The sequence below is a fragment of the Pomacea canaliculata genome, linkage group LG12, assembly GCF_003073045.1.
Source record: "Pomacea canaliculata isolate SZHN2017 linkage group LG12, ASM307304v1, whole genome shotgun sequence".
NCBI lineage: Eukaryota > Metazoa > Mollusca > Gastropoda > Architaenioglossa > Ampullariidae > Pomacea > Pomacea canaliculata.
In genome coordinates, this window is record NC_037601.1 from 19,680,022 (window position 1) to 19,702,256 (window position 22,235).

At 37.1% G+C, this 22,235-nt stretch overlaps 1 protein-coding gene across 2 annotated transcripts; it reads right to left on the reverse strand.

The window, feature by feature from the left end:
- Positions 1-221: 221 nt before the first annotated feature.
- LOC112576742 (non-canonical poly(A) RNA polymerase PAPD5-like) lies at positions 222-22,235 on the reverse strand. Of its 2 annotated transcripts, none has more exons than XM_025259419.1 (11): positions 20,826-22,235; positions 14,044-14,167; positions 12,199-12,245; positions 11,726-11,846; positions 11,002-11,109; positions 9,861-10,001; positions 8,829-9,042; positions 8,197-8,320; positions 7,775-7,930; positions 7,146-7,404; positions 222-6,919 (listed from the first exon to the last, which is right to left on the reverse strand). In XM_025259419.1, exons 1-11 carry the CDS (start codon positions 21,170-21,172, stop codon positions 6,275-6,277), a joined length of 2,286 nt encoding a protein of 761 aa, XP_025115204.1. In that variant the 5' UTR covers positions 21,173-22,235; the 3' UTR covers positions 222-6,274. The 2 variants fall into 2 exon arrangements, with proteins under 2 accessions (XP_025115204.1, XP_025115205.1); XM_025259420.1 differs by lacking the exon at positions 20,826-22,235 and adding an exon at positions 19,843-20,006.

A 22,235-nucleotide genomic window follows, 5' to 3' on the forward strand; every position in this document is an offset into this window, starting at 1 on the left:
CAAAGACGAGATCTGAACCCAGAACAGCCAATACCGACTGTATTGTCGAAATACAGAGGGCTCAATGAGGAAGATTTTTGTTAGTATATAATAATAAGTATAATGTAAATGTTATATCATTACTATAATAATGATTTTACATTTTTCAGATAATCTAATAATACAAAGGAAAACAAAATGGCTATCGCAAACAATACCCACACAAATTGAACAGCAACATGAATTTTTTCGTGTGAAATTTTATTCTATTTTTTCCACTTTTACATTTTTTGCATTTTTTTTTATTTTACACTTTAATTGGGGCTTTTTCATGTCTTACTGTGTCAAAAAAGCATTTACATAATGATCATTTACAAATGTTATTGCACAAAGCACTGACGCTATGGCAAATTGTAGACACCAACGGTCACTCACTCATCACACCTGCCTTTCATAATCAACACATCCATTCTCAATAAACATTATCCAGGCAAGCTTCAACCCCCCCTCCATGCATACAGCTGTACAATGCTTGGAAAACTACAGGTCAAAGTTTTCATGTCATCTCATTTTACAATTTTTTCCTTAATTTCTGTAATTTGATTTCTAGCTTTCTCAGTAATCTGTCTTCTTTCAGAAACCACTTCCTTGCCACAATTTGAAGAGTCTTCTAAAGCAAAACCCAGATGTTACTATTTTTGTATCAGAGATTTGAGCCTTCAACATCTGAGAAATTTCAGTAAGAAGTTGGACTGATTCAATATGAATCAACAGTTCTCTATTATTTTTTTTAATACAAAGCACATTACAAGCACACCTTAACTTTCCTAATATGTGCCATGTATCTCTAACCAGTTCAAAGTGTGCACACTGTGCAGTAGCACAGATGTTACAAGCAGTAAGAGATCCATGCATAATTCATACAACAAAAAAAACAAAAAACAAACAAACCCCATAACTACAACTGTCAAAATATGTTAGCGATTACCCAACATAATCTTGTCAGATACATCCAAAGTGATGAGTAACAAACAGAAAAAATAAATATTGTATAGAGTTGGTTCTGGTAAACACACACCTACACATGACTGAGGGAAAAAACTATGCTCTTAACAAAATCTGAAAATATTAAAAAAAAATATGGCACACCTCTTTGTGACAGGTGGTGCTTTCAAAAGCTGGACAACACAAATTTTGCGGAGAAAAATTTATTCAACACTGTTTAGTCAAAAATGTCAGCATATTGCCTGATGGAATGTTCATGTGCAAGTGTGAAGAGTGGATTTTGTGGGTAAATAAAATTTTTTAAAAGTTCTTAAAATGAATGCCTCTCAAAAATATAAAACCTTTTATCCACTTCTTTTGAATGCTCCTCCCGCCGCCACCTCAACCCCACCCAACTCCTTTGAACACTAGCTTCAAGCGTCTATCAAAGACTCTCTACACTGCCTCTTTGTATGATGTCCAGATGCACATATTTATATTTAAAAGCCCATTTAAAAACTGCAAACAAACTGCTACTTACAGATCATCTATATTAAAAAGAACACTTCACTATCATGTTTGCAGGAAATTCATGTGAAACAAATGAAAAAAAAAAGTAAGAAAGAAAGGAAAAAAAAAAGTTTTACTTCAAAGTTGCTGATGTTAGCATGACACAGCATAGTCACCAGCTTGTTACAAGCACTGATTTTTAAGCATTTTTTTTTAAACAGTAAAGAAATACCCAGAAAATTCTAATCTGTAAGTAATAGGTACTTGCAATATGAGAATTTTGTGCACAAGGTAATAAGGCGTTGCAGTAACAGATTTGTGGTCTCACGAGAAATTAGCTCCTTTCTAAAATGCACACATAAAATTTCTGATGTTCAAAGGTTTGTATCTTACTATTTTTTTCAAGGGGGCAGGGGTGGGACCCAAATTGTCAAAATTATCTTGTATGAACTAAACCCTGTCAATGTACAATGATTGTGCACTTCAGTTAGTCTTGCAAGTTTTTATTGGGATGAATGGAAGAAAAAAAATTAATGGTTGTACTGGAATGCAGATAATATGAAAAACAAATTCTTCCTTGCACCTACTCTTCACCAACTAATTATGAGAGAAAAAAAATTTACCAGGAGTTTCTATCATTCTTCTGCTGTTAAAAAGAAAGACTAGTAAGAATGTGATCACTTTACCCAAATCATGGGAGGAGGAAAAGTAAAGCACCAAGGACATGATAATTTCAGAGACTGTGTCCTTCTAGCACAGCTCATGCTAGTTTTTATGCTTTCTACATGGTGTTTTACAGTACCAGAATAAGGTAGAGTACTCCCTCTGTGCATACTTTCTCACACATACATGCACCTTTCCAAGAAAAATCTTTCTGAATAAACCTGACATTTGCTAAAACATACAGGTTCCAATTTATACCTTAAGGTTAAGAAGCCCCCCTTCCCAAATTAAGAATACACTAAATATGTGTTTACCTATTGTCCTCCCTAGGTATGCACAATGATTAAAAACTTTATATGGTATGCTAATAGCAGTTTTCTAAACTCAGAAACAGATTTTACATTCACAACTTACTAAAAAATTTTTTTCAGAGAAGTCAATAACTGCAGCAATCATTGACATCTGCTCAGTTCACAAATATTAGAAATGAGTGTTTGTGTTAACAAGACAGTGTTCAACGATCTTTAAAATTAATAATTAAAAAACCATCTGGACATACAAAGCATGGTTCCTCCTTTAACACAGGATCTGTGTACTTCAACAGTTAGAAAACCTGTACAGTTAAAATGAATGCCATTCCTGGCTTCTCTTACACATCACCTTGAGATGTTGCTGTTTGCCTGCATGGAGTGTGAATGTCTTTCCTGTAAGATATTAGCTTAGGGAGAAAACAGCTAATCAAAGATTATAACGTACTATACACACACTATTCAAGCATAATATCCACCTCTAAAAATGCATGGAATGTGCCAATCAATTAAGAAGTGCTACTTTCAGGAAACAGGAAAATCCTACTGAAGACAAGTATAATTTCAGTGTGAAAGTTTGCGAGAAATCATCCACCTTCCACAAACAGCATCTACACAACCTTTATCAAACAAGAATTTCAACACCCCAGATAGACCTTTTTACTACACATACCTAGGCTACATAAAACTATTCCATTGCATCATCTAAATGGAGAAGAGCAGAGTATGTGCTGTTAACTACATTCATATTGAAAGAGGGATGTGCACTGCTGAATAGGTTTGATGACAATAGAAAAAAAAATTGTTTAATGACGTAAGAGATCATCAATTGCATATTAGCATATTTTGTTTGTCTTTCCTACTCCCCATTTCCCCAGCTGTCTATTATTCTCTCTCTCTCTCACACACACACATACACATGTACCTATTTACAATCCCAATGCAAACATACATATTCCCTCAAAGATTCCCTCAATTTAAGTGCAATTTTGTTGGGAGACTATAGTCAGAAATAAGAACAAGATCAAAGAAAAAAGGTTAAATCTGATAATAGCAAACAAATTTAGCTTTCAGCTGCAAATCAATGTTCAACTGTGCACAGACAGAGCTGGCTAGAACACATGAAAGTTTGCAGTTTTCTTATGTGTACCATGCAAAAGACAATACAGAACTGTATACCCCACACCTCTCACCACCCCTGAAATGGCTGCAATGACAAATCAAGGGTAGGACAGTGACCCATACTATGCAACAAATAATTGGCATGTTCAAGAAAATGCATAAAAAGGGCTATTACAAATGGGAATTTGCTTAAAATGGATCTTCTTTCAAATGTCTCAAAATTTCAAGACACCAACTTGATTACTGACCAAATACAAAAGCTGCAATATTCATCCAAACTTTTTTCTGCTCATCTTGTAGATTATGACTAATGTTAATTTTCTGCAAGTCACAAGATGTGGAGGGAAAGGCAACACATAGAAAAAGAAAACCATTTCAGATCTTGGCACACATTTGCATTTACAAGGCCCTTGAAGAGTGGATATCATGCAAAATAGTGTGTCTACAAATTACCAAAACTACTTTAATGCCAACAATTCTGACATAACCTGACAAGGATTCTGACAATCTTATGACATGATGATTCAAGCCTATAAGATAATGTTACAAAACAAGTTTTAAAATGAGGTTGATGTGTTTTAAGTATCAGTGGCCAATCTTACCTATTTCTTATGCCTTTCATACAATACTTCCACTATCAAATATAAACTGGCAGACTTTTCATGTACAGGTACTCCAGTCACACATGTATATAATCTACTGTTGCTCAGTCTTGTTTCAAAACAGCTCAAGGAAACTGTCAAAATCTTAAAGACATAATTTTCCTGTTAGCTTTGGTCAAATGAAATCACTGTTGGTTATAGCAAGATGACAACAGCACGTCTACAGTCTGAAGTCATTCAGTAACAGATGTCAGCCATAATCTTTGACAAATACTATTACAGTTTTGAAACTGATACTTATGAGGTTGGTTTTTTTTTTTTTTTTTAGGATGACACATTAAAAACCCAACTTAAAACAGCACTTGGAAGAACAATGATAATGAAGACTAGACAATATTCTGGAAAACACCTATCATGCGTAAAATAAGTATGTGTGCTACATGAAAAAACAAAGGATGGAAGAATCTCTCCCACATATGCCGAGGAAGGGAAAAAATAGTGCTGCAGGTAAACTGAACATCCCACTATCAACAGAAATCGTAATTGTTTTTTACAGTTTTCCTCCACCGCTCAAGGCTATGTGTACATGCATTTATTAGCATGTGCATATGCATGCATCTCAGTGTTTTTTCTTGCATGTGAATATAACCTACGTGCATGAAATGGCTTAATCCAGAATACAACAGCACATCATTTATAAACATATATACAAGCTTCATTTTTATTTTTAAGGAGGGTTAAGGGATGGAACCCAGCTATTATTTTTTGAGTTAGAAATGTACAAATACCCTCAATTTATTATTTTTTTTATATTTTTGTGCAGTATGCATTTACAAATACACAGCTAGACTTATTTTTACTCTACAAACAAAATCCTTTGTTTACAATCATTGACATTGCTAATGTGAGAATCTAACCACTAACACATCCCTTACATTCTTTGATTTGACTGGACATTAGAGAGAGATAAAAACAAGCTAGACCTTGATAAAAAAATTTCTGCTTCACAAAACATCACTCACAACTACTCACTGGACTTACACCATTATTTACGAAACACCATACCGTAACATGAAAGCAGACATATTTCACTCACATCCATTTCAACAATATCACAAGCTGATGAAGAAAGATGAAATTCTTTCAGTGCTTTGTAATATCTGCACTAGTCTGGAAGGTCCAAAACATTGTGTGTCGGCTTGAAGCTGATTTTTGCTCCACCCACAATCAGTTACCTGTAGCTGACTGCTGCTTTTCATTAACAAGGGAGGGACCAGCAGGCCAAGGGAGAGAATTAGCATCTGTACCTGTTTCTCCAACTTAATTACTCGCCCTTACTGCTCCAGTGGCAGACCATCTTCTGGGGTTCAGTGACCTGCATGCACACCTGACTATATTGGAAACATACCCGCTGCACAAGCACAAGGCACACTGGAGTAGCAAAAGATTGAAGAAAAAGCAAACAAACGGTCCTCTACACTGTCTGTTAGATGATAAAAAGTCATGATGCTACACCTTTAAATCCAGAGAGAATACTTCAGAGAAAGCAAACCCAATCCCTAGAATTTACACCCGACGGCATGAACATGCCCAAATTTTAAATGTTTTTCAAAACCTTCAATGCAAATGGATGCATTCCAGGGGAGGGAGAGCTTTTTTTTATATAAAAAAACCAAACAAACAAAAAAAGGGTATCTGTAACGTTAGGAGATTTAAAAAAAAAAACCTCTCACAACTTTATAAAACCACCTCATATATAAAATGTGCATACACTTCAAACACTCCTTGTGGGGAAATCTCGTCCTTTCATGCTTCTGCTATCACAAGGAAGGAGAGAGAAAAAAAATATAGACATCTGCTGATCATGTATCGCTGCACACTACTCAGCAGCCTAAACATCGACTAGATGAACATGAGTAGACATCCCTCCGATGCAGATATAAGTATTTGTATATATCTATATGTCAGTCTATGTGTGGACCGATGTTCAAATGACAGCCCACACTGTAAAATGCCCAAATGCAGTCTGCACAGGAGGGTGGTAACAGGTGAGGCAGGTGGCAAAGTCTAGTCGGGCTAGGGTCGGAAAACCCTGCTGCTTAATCATCACCTATGGCTGTTGTTGTTCTGTGAACTTTCCCTCCGATGGTGATGTGGACGGCTGTGGTTGTTAATGTGAGAGCCAGTATTCAGGGAATTATTTACATTATTTTTACCACTTCCACCAGTATTGCGTTTCTTCCTTTCATTTGAATGATATATTTTGGACTGCATTTGTCCGTGGAAGCCTTTTGGATGGCCACCACCACTAGCGTTGTATGTAGTGGAATGTCGGACCTCCCTTGTGGTGCTATAGTGATCTACAGATGCACCGAGAGTTGGCTGCTGCTGCTGCTGCTGCTGCTGCTGCTGATGGTGGTGATGATGAGGGTGACCGTGTGCACTATGATGGGAGAATCCCCCAGACCCAAGGGCAGAAAAAGAGGGACTAGGCCTAGTAGCAGCAGTGCTGTAGCTGTAGGAACGGTTTGAACCAACACTTGAATTGCTGGCATCCCGTGATCGTGCTGGGTTCGGTCCTGTTCTCTGGGACACAGCTTTATGGACTTCACGGCTTCGAATCATGGGGCCCATGGATGCCACAGCAGAATGCGAGGCCTGGCTTTGAACCTTGGTACTTGCACCGTGACCCCGAGCTGAATGATGGTGATGATGAGAATGAGTCACAGAATTTGCTACACTCTCAGAATCCTGTAAAAAAAAAAGAAAAAAGAAAACAAAGGACCAATATTTTAGTTCTTGTTCTAAACATAAATCAGCTTATATTAAACTCATAAGCTCTTTACAATCACAGATATGTTGTCCTTAATAATAATAATTTAAAAAAAACAAGCAATAAAAGTAATCTAATTAATCTCAACATGAGGAAATGGTAATATGTTCTCATCCGAATGCCAAATGAAAGATGATAACATACCGAATCGCTGCTATCACTGGGTGGAGGTGATGCAGAGGAGGAAGCAGAAGATTTGTAACCAGAGCTGTTACCGCCAGAATCTGAGTTCTCGCTGTCAGCCAGTGGTGCGGATCCTTCCTCCATCACCACGTCTGATCCCACTTGGTTTCGGCTTGAATAAGTGTCTGCACTGCTGCTACGACTACTGGCCCCATGAAGAACTGCCTTCTGTGATGCTGCAAGGCTTGAATCTGATGCTGAAGTGGTGGTCTTGTGGTTGCTGTAGGTACCGCAACAGAATACAACAAATGCACTTTCAGAGGTGATAGTATTTAATACAAATGCTGAAACATCTCATCCACTTCTCATGCTTGCAAGTTCACAAATGTATTTAGCCCCACAAACATATATGACTTTTCCATACACATATGCCATATATTTTAAACTCCTAAGCTGTATCCCTAACAAAATAAACCAGCAACAAAGCTCCTTCCCAGCACACAGTACATACTATTCTTAGCCAATGTGCAATATGCAGTGTAATGAAGACCGCATCAACTTCAGCTCCTCTTCCAATTTGTGGATGTTCAAGTACAGTTTATTTCTTGCCACCCATTCCACCAAAACCAAAACACAAGAACAGTACTTACTGAGACACTTGTGATTCCACAACGCTGGAATTGCAGTTGGAGTTAGAAGTAGCAACAGACACGTAGGTATGCAATGGTGAGACAGGAAAATTTTCCTTCACCCACTCACGATACTGTACCACCTCATCGGTCACACGCACTATCCTACCTAAAATGCTGCAACAAAACATGCACAATGCAAATATTCTTAAATATCTGAAGCAAACAATAGAATATCAAGTCATATTTGCAATATTTACAGGTTACAATATTTAGCTTCTAATTTATCTTTCCTTTCATTTCAGCCAAATATGAAGCTGTTACTGACAGTTATTAAAGTGAAACTTAAATCGTTTCTGAATTTATAAAAAAGCAATTTTACACAGACGAGACAATTCTTGTCTTAAAATTTCAAGTGGGTGACAGAAAGTGTAAGCACCTACCTCTGATTTCCCTTCAGAAGGTGAGCATTATATGGAGCCATAGCTTGACTTAGCACTAGGAAGGCATATTCAAAGGCCTGCTTGACATGCATGGCACCGTAGGAACTGCGTCCGATGTCATTTCCTAAACAAAAGCCACAAATATCATTTCTAGTTATGACTAAAATATGTCTCGTGCAACCATTATTTGTACGACAAATAAAGGCTTAATAATAATGGTGATAAAGTACTTCACATGACCAGCAATGGCAGCCACAGGTCCTTTTCATAATCAAACAAATACAATGATTGAGCACAACATTCTAAGGCTACAAGTGCTGCACTGTACACACATACATACACAAATGTATCAAATAACAAGCAATTATTTCATCGCTAAGACTTAAATTCTGTGGATTGTTCTAGTTACTGAAATTAATTTAACTTTACTCCAACGGACAGTTTCCCGCAGAGGCCAACAACTAAGACTGTATTGTAGCAAACGTACTAACTACAATGAGCAATCTCTAATGGGGAAAGTGGTAAAAGGAGAGCGGGAGAGGATATATATATATAAAAAAAAGAAAAAGCCCTTAGCTAGCACTATACAAAATAACAAGAAAAGCAAATACATTTAATGTGCAACAACCAACCTGGATTGAGAGGGTCTTCAATGCAAAGAAGTGATGGTCTGTGGCCATTTTCCATTTCCTTAGTTATCTCCTCCTTCGGAACATATGCACCACCATCCTTGATGCGGATGCCAGTCCGCATATAGTTGAAGTTTCGACCATAAAGTTCAAAGAACTCGATAAGCAACACACCAAGATTAGCCTGAGGAGTAGCTGCATCAAGTCGAGGGTGAAGCTGCAAGAAATAAAGTTCCATTATTAAATGAAAAGTATCCTGTATGTACGTATATATTTATGGCCATGGCCCAGAGACCATGGTCAGTGTGACATGTGAGATACTGTTTGAAGACAGTATAAATTCCGTTAAAGGTACACAATTTTAACATCCAGTAAGGTAGCTACTGGCAAAGTTCACAGGAATCTAATGCAACACCTAATACTGTAAATAGGTGAATGTGAGAAAATGTCAGAAACCTGTTTATGACAAAGCTGAGTGAATTAGAGAGAAAGCTAATGAGAAAAAGAAGTATTTTAGCAAGCATCAAATAGGTTTTTTCCCCTCAAGAATGTACAATGTACCTGGCTGTACACATTTGGTCATATTTGGTAAATGTGCTGTCAAATGACAAACATTACCCTCAAGAATTTTTCAAATTTTAACCTGCAGCAAGTCTATCTGCTATAATGAGAAAATGCTCATTTAAACCCACTTTACTGTGGATTAAGCTGATATTTTACAAAGAAACTGATCATTTTAGGGAATGACTGCAAGTATGAGAATACTAATATCAACAAGCCCAGATGCAAAGTTACAGTTCTATAAAATAAACATTTAAAACTTCTAAAACTTAAAAATAATTTAAAGAAAATTTAGAAATATTTCTAAAAAATCATTGATCATTTAGATGCATAGCACAAGCATTTTCGCAACATTTTAAATGCGGTTTTCTCTTCTAATTTAAAATAACTTTAAAGTATGAAGTTTTGTTTTAATGAAGATAAGAAACATGAAAGCAGTGGAATAAGAGTATGAGAATGGTATGCTATTTATACCTGAAGAAAGCTGATGGCCAGAAGTGTCAGGCTGTAGGAGCTGATACCACCAGTGAATACCTCATTCATGTCGCGCTGCAGAAGGAACTGCTTCAGGACCAGCACCAGGTACTTCAAATTTGGATAGTCTTGTAGAAATTTCTGCCACAATATAAAAATGATATGCGCATGTGACCATCTCTTTAAAACAAAATCTCAGTGAAGAGAATACCATTTAGCAATCAGCACGTACAAGGCTGACAGTGTTTCTCATCATGTAAAATAAAACAAGAGCTCTAAATCACATAAGGAAAATTTTCTTAGAGATCTTAAAGCAAGTAATTTGGTATTGGGAATCTGAAAACATAGGAGTTTAGGATGTAGGTCCATTTGCATAAAATGTTTTGTGATAAAACAGAAATATGAAAATTGACATGTACTTTGTATCAGCGATGCAATTTCACATCCATTTGAACACTATTAGATTTCTGACGTCAGGGATCAATATTAACTCAAGTACACTGATTTTGCTGTAGTCAATGAAAACACCAATAATTGTATCCAGGGGTGTGAAAATCCCCAATGATTTTAAGTAGGAGTTTGAAAACTCCATGCATTTTATGGATGTGTGCAATCTTATCCAAGTTCCATCTAGGAACCCAAAGTCAGAGAAAGGGACTTTAAAGACTGTCAGAAAACAGTCCTCTAACCCTAGCATGTCAAAAATGCAGTCAAACTCCACGTATATTTAGAAATAAAGTTTTACGGCCCAATTACTAATTAACTGCATAAAGTAGGGAGTAAGAAGAAACTGACAATAATATTAACTTTTAGATTAGATACACAGGTCTTAAGAATCTACTCAACTTAACCAAGTACAACATTCCTCTCAAACATATCACTTACTGCCTGGAGTTCATCTCCATTTTGTGTGCATTGAATATTCCCAGTTGCTAAGCTTTTGCTGACAAAAGAATAAGGATGCATGCCGAAAGCTTCAAGTGAGGGCATAGATATTTGTTCTTGAGTGTAAAGTTTTAGTTTCCTCCAGTAAAGATAATTTCGCATGGTGTAGCTGCTCCACTGGGGGGTGAAGAAGAAGAAGTAAAAATAATTTCAGTCTCCAGTGCTAAATAGCCTATGTCTTGGTTTATAGTTTTACCTGGATAAGTCGTGCACTCTCTACACCATTGGCATTGTTGTGGTCCATGTTGAAGCTGATATCGACTTTCACCTCTGTTGCAGCATCTGTCATCTTTACAATAGGCACCTGTGCACACAAATATATGATAACCATTCCATTATTAATATTCCAATATTTACACCAAAATACCTTTAAAATCAACCTGCTGATATATATATACACACTGCACAAAAACTGTCATCAAATATAACAGACAACCTGTAAGACAAAAAAAAACAAAAAAAAAAAACAAAACCCAAACAAACAAAAAAATCAAACAAAAAACTACGTTGTCATCATGTACAAATAGTTCTGTATGCCTATTTCCAATTATTACTAGTGTCCTTTATCCAGAGTGGAAAGAGAGAAGAAAATCACCTAAGTACAGCTTTGTTTTGCTGTAAAAAAATCCCACAAAACAGGGAAACAATAACAAAGTTCCATGCATACAACTGACATTTTTTCAACGCAGCATTGCCTGTCCACTTAAAAGACCTCTTTCTGAACATGTGTGAATAAGACTTCATTTCAAGAAAACAATAGATTTAAAACACAATAAAAAGGAAACTACTGAACTCTCACATCAACAACCTGGCCATCCGGTGGTTCTTCCCTCCCCGATAACCTTGCCTATTGTACTAGCTGAATAAAAGCAGAGAATGACACAATACTGAAGCTAGTTAGGCTACAAACTTTTACTCACTGAAGCTTTGTCAAGGACTTTGATTTTTTCATTCTCTACAATCTTCCTCTTCAGCAAGGCATCCTGCAGTGTCCAGAGTGGCAAGTTCTTCCACTGACCAAACACTACTAGGTCAATGTCACTGCAAATCAAGACACACACAAATGTATAGGCTGTGCACAGATTTTAAAAAGTATCTGCTTCATGTATTTATGTCTTCTGTATCTTGTGTATTATCCTGTAAGTACAAAAATTGCTGCCCAAATATAAAATACATGCAAGCAAAATATTTGTAAGCTCAACCAAGTATTTCTCATAACTGTAAGCCAAAGATAAAGCTGGTGATAGAGATGGGGGTCAGGAAATATGCGGCTCAGCCTTAAGTAGCCTAAAACGATCATCACAGACTAATGAATGCTTTCCCATTTAGTTTCATTAGCTACATTAGATAAGTTAAACGGGACTCTAGCAGGAGGTCAAAATTTGATGTTTACCTTGTTGGAAGATAAAGATCAGTTCTAAAACTGCCAAAAATTTCAACCTGAAAAAGAATCATGTGGAAATAATTCAATTTGGGGGAATGTAAGAACAGGCAAGTTTCATCACATTATTCTTTTTCGATTAACATGATATAGTTAAATACACATTGAAACAGTTTATTTCACTGACTGCTCAACAAACAGCACATGAATGTGTGTACATGTGAGGCAGTGTAGAGAAAACAAGTTGTGTACCTCTGCATGTGTGATGCTTTTTGCTTGTTACTTTAAGGGATATTTTGTCTTTCTGTTGGTAAAAATGCCACCCATTTTTGTTTTGTTTTGTAAAGCACAGTGAGCCTGGCTTTGGATGGAATACCAACTAGGTAACCGCACTGATTATTATCTTAGTTGCAAACTGCTTACACTGTTAGATTTTTTTACAAAATACAATCCACTGATTTCACAAAGAAGGAGTCACACGATATATATGCTGCGAATGGATATTTTGTGCAGTAGAAAATCCCCTTAATACTGCAGCTTATGATGACAGTTAATTCCTTGCTCTGATATGTTATGTAAAACATTTAATAATTTATTCAAATAGTCTATGAACTATTATCATAATAGTAAATTTTCAGAGTGGCCTCCGAAGAACAAAATTTCAAAGTTCTATCTACAACAGCCCATTTCAACAGTGACTTCCTTTTTATTTCTTTATTTTTTTTTTATATTTAGCCCATGATTTCATTACTGACAGGAAAAAACAAAAATGCTTATTTTAAATTAAAATGCTTCAGTTTAGTTTCCACAAATGAAATCTTATGTAAAAGAATTGTCTTTTTGGAAACACATTTTAAAACAAGGCATATTTTAAGCAATTATAAACATTTGAAAGATAATTACATAAGCATATGGAATGTAGTTAGGCTATGTTACAGTCACCTGACGTGAAAAGCATGTTGAAATACCCTGTACACGAATTATTTATTAGCACTAAATATTAAAATGTTCAAAAATTTTCCGACAGAGAGAGAAAGACAAAAAAAGAGCATCTATTATCAGGGCAGTACTTTATTTTCTGAAGCACTAGCTGCTATATAGACAACCATATGGTTTGCTTCTGACAATATCTGTATTATAGACAATCATGTGGTTTCATAGTAATAATGCTTTATCACAACGGTTACCAAGATAAACATATATCACAGGATTTTCCATGTTTTAAAAAAAAAATCTAGATTTGTAATTTTTTCACTGAAATTGAAGGAAATTAGTAAAATAACTGTTTTTCTTCAATATTAGTAAATATAACAAAACTGAGATAATGTGCACACAGAAATATTGTGTGACTGCATGTATGCTGTATACTAACATATAGTACAATTTATTCCACCAACAAGCACAGACTTTGTTACACAATAGTTTTCTTAATTTTTTTTTCAGTCTTGCAATGCATTCAGACTATTCTCTGGCTTAAGCTAGCATTTCACTTTACTTTCATTTCATTGACTGCACAATGGTGCAATCCAATTGACCTCATAAAAGATGAGTCCACTGGTCTGATTTAGATGAAAGAAGTTCTACTTCCTAATGTGTTTAGTTTTGGTTTATGATTAAAACTTGCTCTCGATTGCATGATGTCAACGATCTGTTATAAAGTATGACAACGAGTAGTGAATAGGTGTGGCACTTTATGCTGTCTTCTGCTCTAGCAGATGTGATAGCAAAACTGGTGAGGTTAAACGAAAACAATAGGGTATTCAACTTTCTATGTTGCAAGTGGAAAATGCAACTAGTTTTTTTAAGAAGGTGTAAATATAGATGTGGACATGTTGTGAAATAAACTGTCATGCATACTTTTGCTTCAGGCCACAATTCTTTTATAACTGCTTCGATGCGGCCGACTACTTCATTGCGCATGCGGGCTTCTTCAGGCTGTGGAGACATATACTGGAAGAAGTCTTTTATCTCCTCATGAAGACTGCAAAAGAACAAAGGAGGAAAATACCATGAAGATTTATATATGAACCTCTTTTATCAATTCAACTACATTAAGTTTACCTCATTAAAACATTTCTCCCACCCTGCAGAATGAGTGCCAGAGTGTCTGCATGTTTATGTCCCATTAAGGCTGTTTCCAAGCACAAGACAAATGGTGAAATATCCTCAAAAATTCCAAGCTGCTTTGATGACAATAATAACATATTGAAAAATTACTATTAGTGGTATTTTTATGTTGAAGATTGAATTTATAGGCATGTGGAAAAAGGGGGCGTGAGAGTCTTTCCCTATTAATGCTCCTCCCCTTCCACAACATACCATATAAACATACCACTGTGATTCTTTAAGAAACAACTTGAAATGCAGTCCACAAGCTTTATGCCTGTCCAATGGTTTGTATTCAAAATCCACATTATCTTTCTTCAAAAACCCACTCAATATTACCCCCCACCCCCAATTTTTTGACAAAACCAATTTTGCTCCATTTTTGCCCTGCTTGGGTGCTAATGATAATGTCATATGTGCAAAGGTTCCTCTCTGCCCTATGTGAAGATGCTGACAGCTTGCTGTGAGCCACAAGCTACAGCCAAAGGTTTACCATTACAGCTGCTGCTGATATAATGGGGGTGAGTGGGTTACTCTCTATGATTAATAAAATCCCATTAAATATTGGACACTAAACAAAACATGCACATTGTCATGGATCAAAAGGCAACAATTACCTCTTGTTTAAATCTACTCACACAAGGTGAAACAAACTGAGCTAGCAAAAGAAAACTTAGCTCAGCACGAAACAGTTTTGATGTGGAAATAAAATGTAAGAATTGTTTGAAATCAATGCTGAAAAAAATGAGGTTTAGGAAAAGAATGGTAATGAGTTTTTATGTTTACAACAAATAAAACCATCTTGTCCCTCTTGAGTCTAGACAACATTTCTCACATTCTGCAAGATGGTATAAACATTTACGTTCCAACAGGAAAATGACTTGAAAATTTGGGTGACAATAAAAAAACAACAACAAAAAAGCAGGCATAAGGCTAAGTTTCTGGCCAAGTTGTAACCAGTAATGAGAGTTGTGGGAGGAGACTAAAGCCTATGTTTCTGATAAAAATATGAAAGTTACAAAACAAGAACAGTATGGCATAATAATACATTCGACTTTCCATTAAGGATTTAGGTGACGAAAGAAGAAAATGTCTGGTGTGCTCTACTTCTGCCACAGTGACAGCTTGCTATGGGTCTCTGCCGCCAGCATCACAGGCTTTAGGTTACGCCATTGCTGGAGCTTTCAGAAAAGCTTGTAGGCTCATGAAGCCTTGCGTCGAACTGACACATGGAATTTTCTCAATTTCCTAACCTTGTCTGCAACACCAAGCAGTTCCATCAATTGCTCTACACTTAACTGCTTGGTCACTGATAAAATGAAGGATGAAATGTCTCTCTGAACAGCAGACCTTCTTAAGTTTATCTTCAGCTGATCCAGGCTTATGGCTGTCACATTGCCTGCATTTACCTTGCCTGTGGAATGCTGAGTTTGCATTATAAAAAGCAGTGAGGTTTGTGCCCTTCAACAAAAAAAGTTACTGAAGCAGACCATGATGTTTGTTGGCTGGTTTGGAAACTCTCTGTACAAGTGCACTTTCTTTTTCTGGGTCAAATAACTTCTGCCTTTTTTTTAATGCTGAAATTTTTCTTTATCTCCTTGAGTGGTTATCTTACCACAAGCCACTGTATTCAAATCTCTTTGAGCTGTGGACAGTGCATTTCCATTCATGAGGTAAAGCAGAAAATGGACCATGCTTTATCTCTACATTTTGTTAAACAAGGATAGCATATGTCAGACCAGAGAGTAAGAATCCACAAAAATCAATTGAGAACTTTCAAAAGTTCCAGACCATGTGTTCCTTTGAAAAAAAAAAAACGAAAAAACCCCATGTGTTCCTTTAAAAAAAAAACGAACCCAGAGAGGAACAGGAGGAAGCATTAAGAACCTGCCGCAACTTTCAAAAATACTGTTAATACTGCCAATGTAGGATATGAAACAAATTACTTAAAGGTGTATTCAGATTGTTATGCAACGTTTTATCAGATATTGATTTTAAATTATAAACTGCCTACAGCTGTCTATAAATATGGTTGAAATCAATGTCAGCTGTCAGCTTTGTAAGTCTTACTGCATCATGTCAATAATAACATTTAGAAAGGAAATGGCAGATGAATGGTTTGAGAGACAGAAGTATACTGGAAAGATTGAATGTTAATTGACTGAATGACTGAATTTTATGCAATAAATGCCGTGTTCAATTCTCACTTCCATCCTTACCAATGGAGACGTCTGCATATACAGCAGACAAAGTGTTTTTGTCCCAAGGCAAATTATTATTGTTAAACATGTAAAATGGCATGTACGAGCAGCAAATAGTCAAATATCATTGTGACCAAAAACACACACTACACACTTAACTACCACACAATCTTCTGTCCCATGCATTTATTATTGGTTTCAAAAGAACATTCTTTTCAATTTCTCGATCTATGAGACAAGTCAATCTAAGCCTGATTTGAAAGGCCTTATAAACTTGTACATTCACTTGTCCAATCATGCCTAACAACTGTATTAGTGCTATTATTCATATTTAGTGCAATTTTCATTAATTCATGTGCCACCTTGCTTCTAGATCTGCTTTTTAAATATGGGACATGCCATGTTGTAAGAAACTGGCTTAATTATTACATTAATGTGGGGCAAGGGAGTACTTTTTATTCTTTGATTTAGAAATGCTAGCATTTAATCCTACAGTGATTTAGATCTCAAGAAGTTTCAAGTACTTATTATAAATTACCACTTGTTATTGTAAAAGGTCAGCGACGTGGGCTAATCCGCCCCTTATTTTTCCTCTTGACAGGTAACTGGTAACAAGTGTTGCAGTCTCATTAATTGTGAACGTGCACCTCTGAGGATGGACCCCAACCTAATGAGCAGGGCACAAACCTTTTCTTAGAGTCTAACAGATGTCAAACCCATGAAACGGGGTTGGATAGAAGGGCCGGCTAGCTGAGTAAGGAAAGGAGGGTGGTGAAAGAGAGACAGCAACCTCAGCTGTACATAATGGAAGACGGTGAGAAGTGGGCGGTGAATGTTGGCTGCCGGTAACAAATTGTGTTGGAACAGCGCGTTCTCTCTCTCTCCGGCAAGCACACATGTGTGTGTGCATGTGTGCGCGCGTATGCTGGGGTTAGGGCAAGAGAGAGAGTGTGCATGTATGATGTCTGTGCGTGCTCACCCGCCCGCCCATGTCACCAGTGAAGCCAGCGTGCCCGCCGAGTTGTACAGTGCACAGTGGCAAGTGCTGGCTGCTACAAGACGCAGGCAGCACGGCAGCTGCCCCGGATTGGCAACAGAATGCCGCTGATGATGAAAACGCGAGGCCATCGCATAAGCTGCGGAGAAGCGGGCGCACTTGTAAACACATTCCTGTTGAGCCAGTCAGCATCTCTAGCGCCTGCCACTGTGCGCTGCCACCTCGCCTCCGGGTCAGGGAGGCAGCGCCAGTTCGCACCACTGTCATCTAGTGAAACGTGTTACTTTTACCTCAAAGAGAGGTCTACTGCAAACCCCGAGATTAATCTCTATTTTATGCCCGTGGCAAAACTGGTACATTCGTCATCCCGAAAATGTGAGGCCGATGTCAGTTTCTTTAACGGTCGCAAGGATTATTTGCCATCAATCAGGCAAAGGGTGGGGGTAGGAATTCTGGTAGGTCGGGGGCTGGCAAGGAAGAAATGAAAAGCTGTCTTCATGCTACACAAAAGGTTCAACAGACCAAGACCATTTAAATACAATTCCCTCTTGCGTTACTTAAAAAAAAAAAAAAAAAAAAACCTTGGCAATAATGATCTTTTATAATGCTGAAAATTTGCTCCCATTTTCGCCCTGCTTGGACATTTCTTTAGTAACTAGAAGCTACATTCTACATAATTTCTTGCTCTGGAGGTAAACATTTCTGTTCCTTAATCTACAAGCCTCTTAAATTGTCAGAACATCTGATGATCTTTATACTGTACTGGATTATCTGCAATATGCTTAGGATTCAATGTTCTATCACCTTACACAATCTTTTCTCCAACACTTCAATGAAAAGTATAATGTCTGGAATATTTACAGTTGAACCCACATGCTCTCTGGTACTCCTCTGACTGGCAACCATTCTTAACAAATGGCCAGTAATCTTTGTAAGCACAAAGTATGTTGTATATCCTTGCTGTATGTGTGGATGTGCATGTACATAAAGCGCACACCCCTTTCTAGTCCCTTCCTCTTCTTAACCATAACAAGAAGTTTAAAAAGAAAAATGATTACTGGAAGGGTACTAAAGCCTATCATTGAAGTTTATAAACAGCCCAAAATACTGTAAGATTAAAAGTATACAAACTCCCAGATCAGCACAACAAACAGTCTGAGAGAAATAACAAAATAAAAGGCATTACTTAACTGTCAATTTACGCTTCAAAGCACCAGACATTATAACAACCAAAGCCACATTAGAAAATTAAAGTGCAAACTTAAGACTACTTCTTCTCTTAATAAAACATTAGAAATCTCTAAATGCTGTGGTTTGTAGAAAGGGGTGATACTGTTTAAGCCATTCTCTGAAACTATCACTACCAGTCGATTATTTAGGTAAAAAGATGATATATCCAGGGTTCCCAGAGATCAGGGATGGTGCCAAGTAAGGACCTTGTAAGGACCTTTCATGCATTTGTAACAACCTAAGTGACAGTCATCAATGCTTAAGTTTTTCTCATGGAAAGAGGTATCATTCATAAATCGGTGCTGTCTGATTTTGATAGGGCTGGGGAGGTTTTTGATCATGAAAGTAATCTGTAACACAAACACATGTATCTTCCAGAAATTCTTTTATGCGCTTCTTGTGTCTATCAGTAAGCATGTGCTTATTCAAAACACTTTCGCCCATTGACGAAAGATTCAAGTATATTCTGCAGGTAGCACATCGTGCACAATGTTTATCTTTAGAGTCTTTTATTAACCAGTCTTTATATTTTTCTTCCTTTATCCAGTTCTCCAGAAAAGAACACTTCCTCCACATTTTTTGAATCGTCAAGAAGACAAAGAAATGTGGTCATCTGTCAAGACTAAAATCTTGTGAAATATAAGTTCTCGTTGTGAACGAGACTTGGCAGTTGTGTGATTAAAATAGCGGTGAGGCGAAGAATCATCTGTATTTTGCTCCAAAGTCGACTCCCAAAATAAATTTGTGGATTTATAAGAGGAATGAAAAATAAATCTGTGGTAATATTTTATTGATGTAAGGACTTGTAAGGATCACAGAGAAAATGTAAGGATGTGTGTGAGGAATTGTAAGGACCGTATGGCAAATATAAGGACCTATAAGGCCTTACAAAAAAAATTCTCTGCATAAGGACTTATAAGGATAGGTAAGAACCCTGAGAATCCTGTATATCTACAGAAATATAGTTTAAAATCATGAACTTCATCAGGGAGGAATTTAAATCCTTCCAATTCTAATCATTGCATACACAGTTAAATTAATTTTTTAGATCAGTTATAATTCTAATAGTAAATCATATTAACATAATCTTGGTCTTTATATGTGTTTTTGTAAGAATCTTACCTTAAATCAGATCTGGGCAAGAGCCGGGATCCGGCCCGCCTCCTGTCTCTGACCGGCCCGCCCGCTGGCCCGCCCGCCAGTATGTATACTATATATACAGTATTGGGTAAAACTGAGTTAACTATATTAGTACGGCCCTCTAAAACCATTCCAATTTGTCATGCGGCCCCTTGGAAAAATTAATTGCCCACCCCTGCCTTAAATGATACCAAAAGAAACTAATTTCTTTCAGTCTGCAGACTGGCATTACAGACACTCATCAAAATAAGAATACAAAACACATACTAAATAAACCTAAATCATGCACATCAGTATTGGTGTGAGGCTGTTACTTAGTGTTGGAGTAACCTCGAGGAATTTCACTTCAGAGGGGCATCATGATCACTGATTCTTTTGGATACATTATTTCCTATAGATAATTTTCTGAGGTTATCAACAGGTCGGGTATTTTCTGTAAGGTTATCAACAGGTCATAGACATTTAAGTGCTTATTAACTTTTTCAGTCATTTGCTGACTTCAAAATTTTAGAGAGATTTAACAAGGAACGGTTATTAGCATCACTATGGCAAAGGCTGCGAACACATAATAAAGTAAAAGAAGTGGTACTGCAAGTGCAGCACTTTTACATTTAAACCTGTACCCGACCTGACTGATGTCCACCATGTTTCCAAAGTTCTTACAAACGAACATAATATTTTATACACAAATCAAGTTGGTAAAGGTATCGCTGTATTTATGTAAGGTCGGTGTCGTACACCGAAAAAAAAATGCTTTTTTTTTTAAAAATCGGTGAATCGCTTATGCAAGCGGTGATGAAACAGCAGTTGTGAGCTACCGGTGACCATGTTCGACGGTAGAGATTTTCGTGGAGACCCAGCACGCTCTTCCATAGTCATATTTATATTACAAAGTCTATTTCCTATAAGTCATATTATTATTATTCTGAATTATTAGTTAAATCGGCAGAAAATGTCAAACTTACCCAATGACGCTGCCTTCGTATGACGCCTTCTGCTTGGGTTTCCAGGGTGTCAATCCGCCATCTTCACCCAAATAGACTTTGTATGTTGAATGATTAAGGCCATATGTGCTTGCTCGATTTTCTCGCTTTCGTTTTTGTGCATTGCTATGAAGCTGTTTTTCAGCGTTTTTTATGTTGCGTAACACGAGTTGCTTATGCTCGAAAGTGCCATCCAAGGGAATGAAATCTTGCGATTTCTGGTCCAGAAACATCATGTCCACACCTAGCTGTGCTTCCCAGACTCGTGTCCATAGATCATAAGCGCGTCCTAAATGTTCCGGTGGATACCAAGCAATTCTTGGATCCATAAACACGGTTAAGTATCCACTTGTGGTCAGCAGTGAGAGTTTTTGATGAGTAGTTGGTTCCTTGAAAGTCACGACCACCCGACTACCGTCGGAAGTCGTTCAAATTTCCAGAATCAGCGAAGAACTACTGCGCATGCCATTCGAGACGTTTGATATGCGGGCCCTGCAACGAGCATTGTGAAAGCACGAGACACATGTCGAGCATGCGCACCGCCGCTGGTCAACTCTCGGGTCTGCGAAGCATAAAATATAAATACTATTTTTTGACTTGTTTCTATGACTTTCTGACAGTTGGAAAAAAGTTCTTAAACACAGGGAGGTTTAAAACTCCTTTCTGATAGGGCGTCTGAAACAACCATTTATTGCTCCCTGTGTGGGCGTGGCATTATATATGCTGACGTAATGAGAACGCTAATGGAAGCATGCAGACCGTGAAGAGAGTTTATGAACTAGAAAAATGGGGTAGGTAAACTGGACGAAATTAATACCAAGATTAAACTGGAGGATGACGAGTAATGTCATTTGAAATTTATGATTAGATTGGTGGCGCCCAAGCACCGCAGATATATATTATACACATAGACATGCAGTCTGATACTGCTCACCCATGTATATATATACGTACAGCTGTACGTGATATGCTGAGCGGTACGTCTTTACGTGTATAAGGAGAATACATTTATAACGTTTTTCTAAGCAGCTGTAGCCGGGGAAAAGTTACCGTGAAAGTAAAGTCTCTTTCAACACATGCATGGATCAATTAACAAAACCCAATTAATCTGTCAAACCTACAATAATTTCATTCTGCAGCATCCTAAACACTTTATATATATGCTTTGATGCTGGGTGCAAGCAAGTTTAAGTGCAAATGACGGTCTTATAAATTACTGACAGAAGAGAGTGATTTAAAATATATATATAAGCAAAATTATAATAATTGTAGTCGCTCTTTGCCTGATGTTAATTAGTCGTATTATTCCCACTTGTCAGGCTCCAAGCATTGGCTATAAACGGTGATGCAACCCACTTTGTCCCAGATTATGTTTTGCTGGCACTGAAAAAA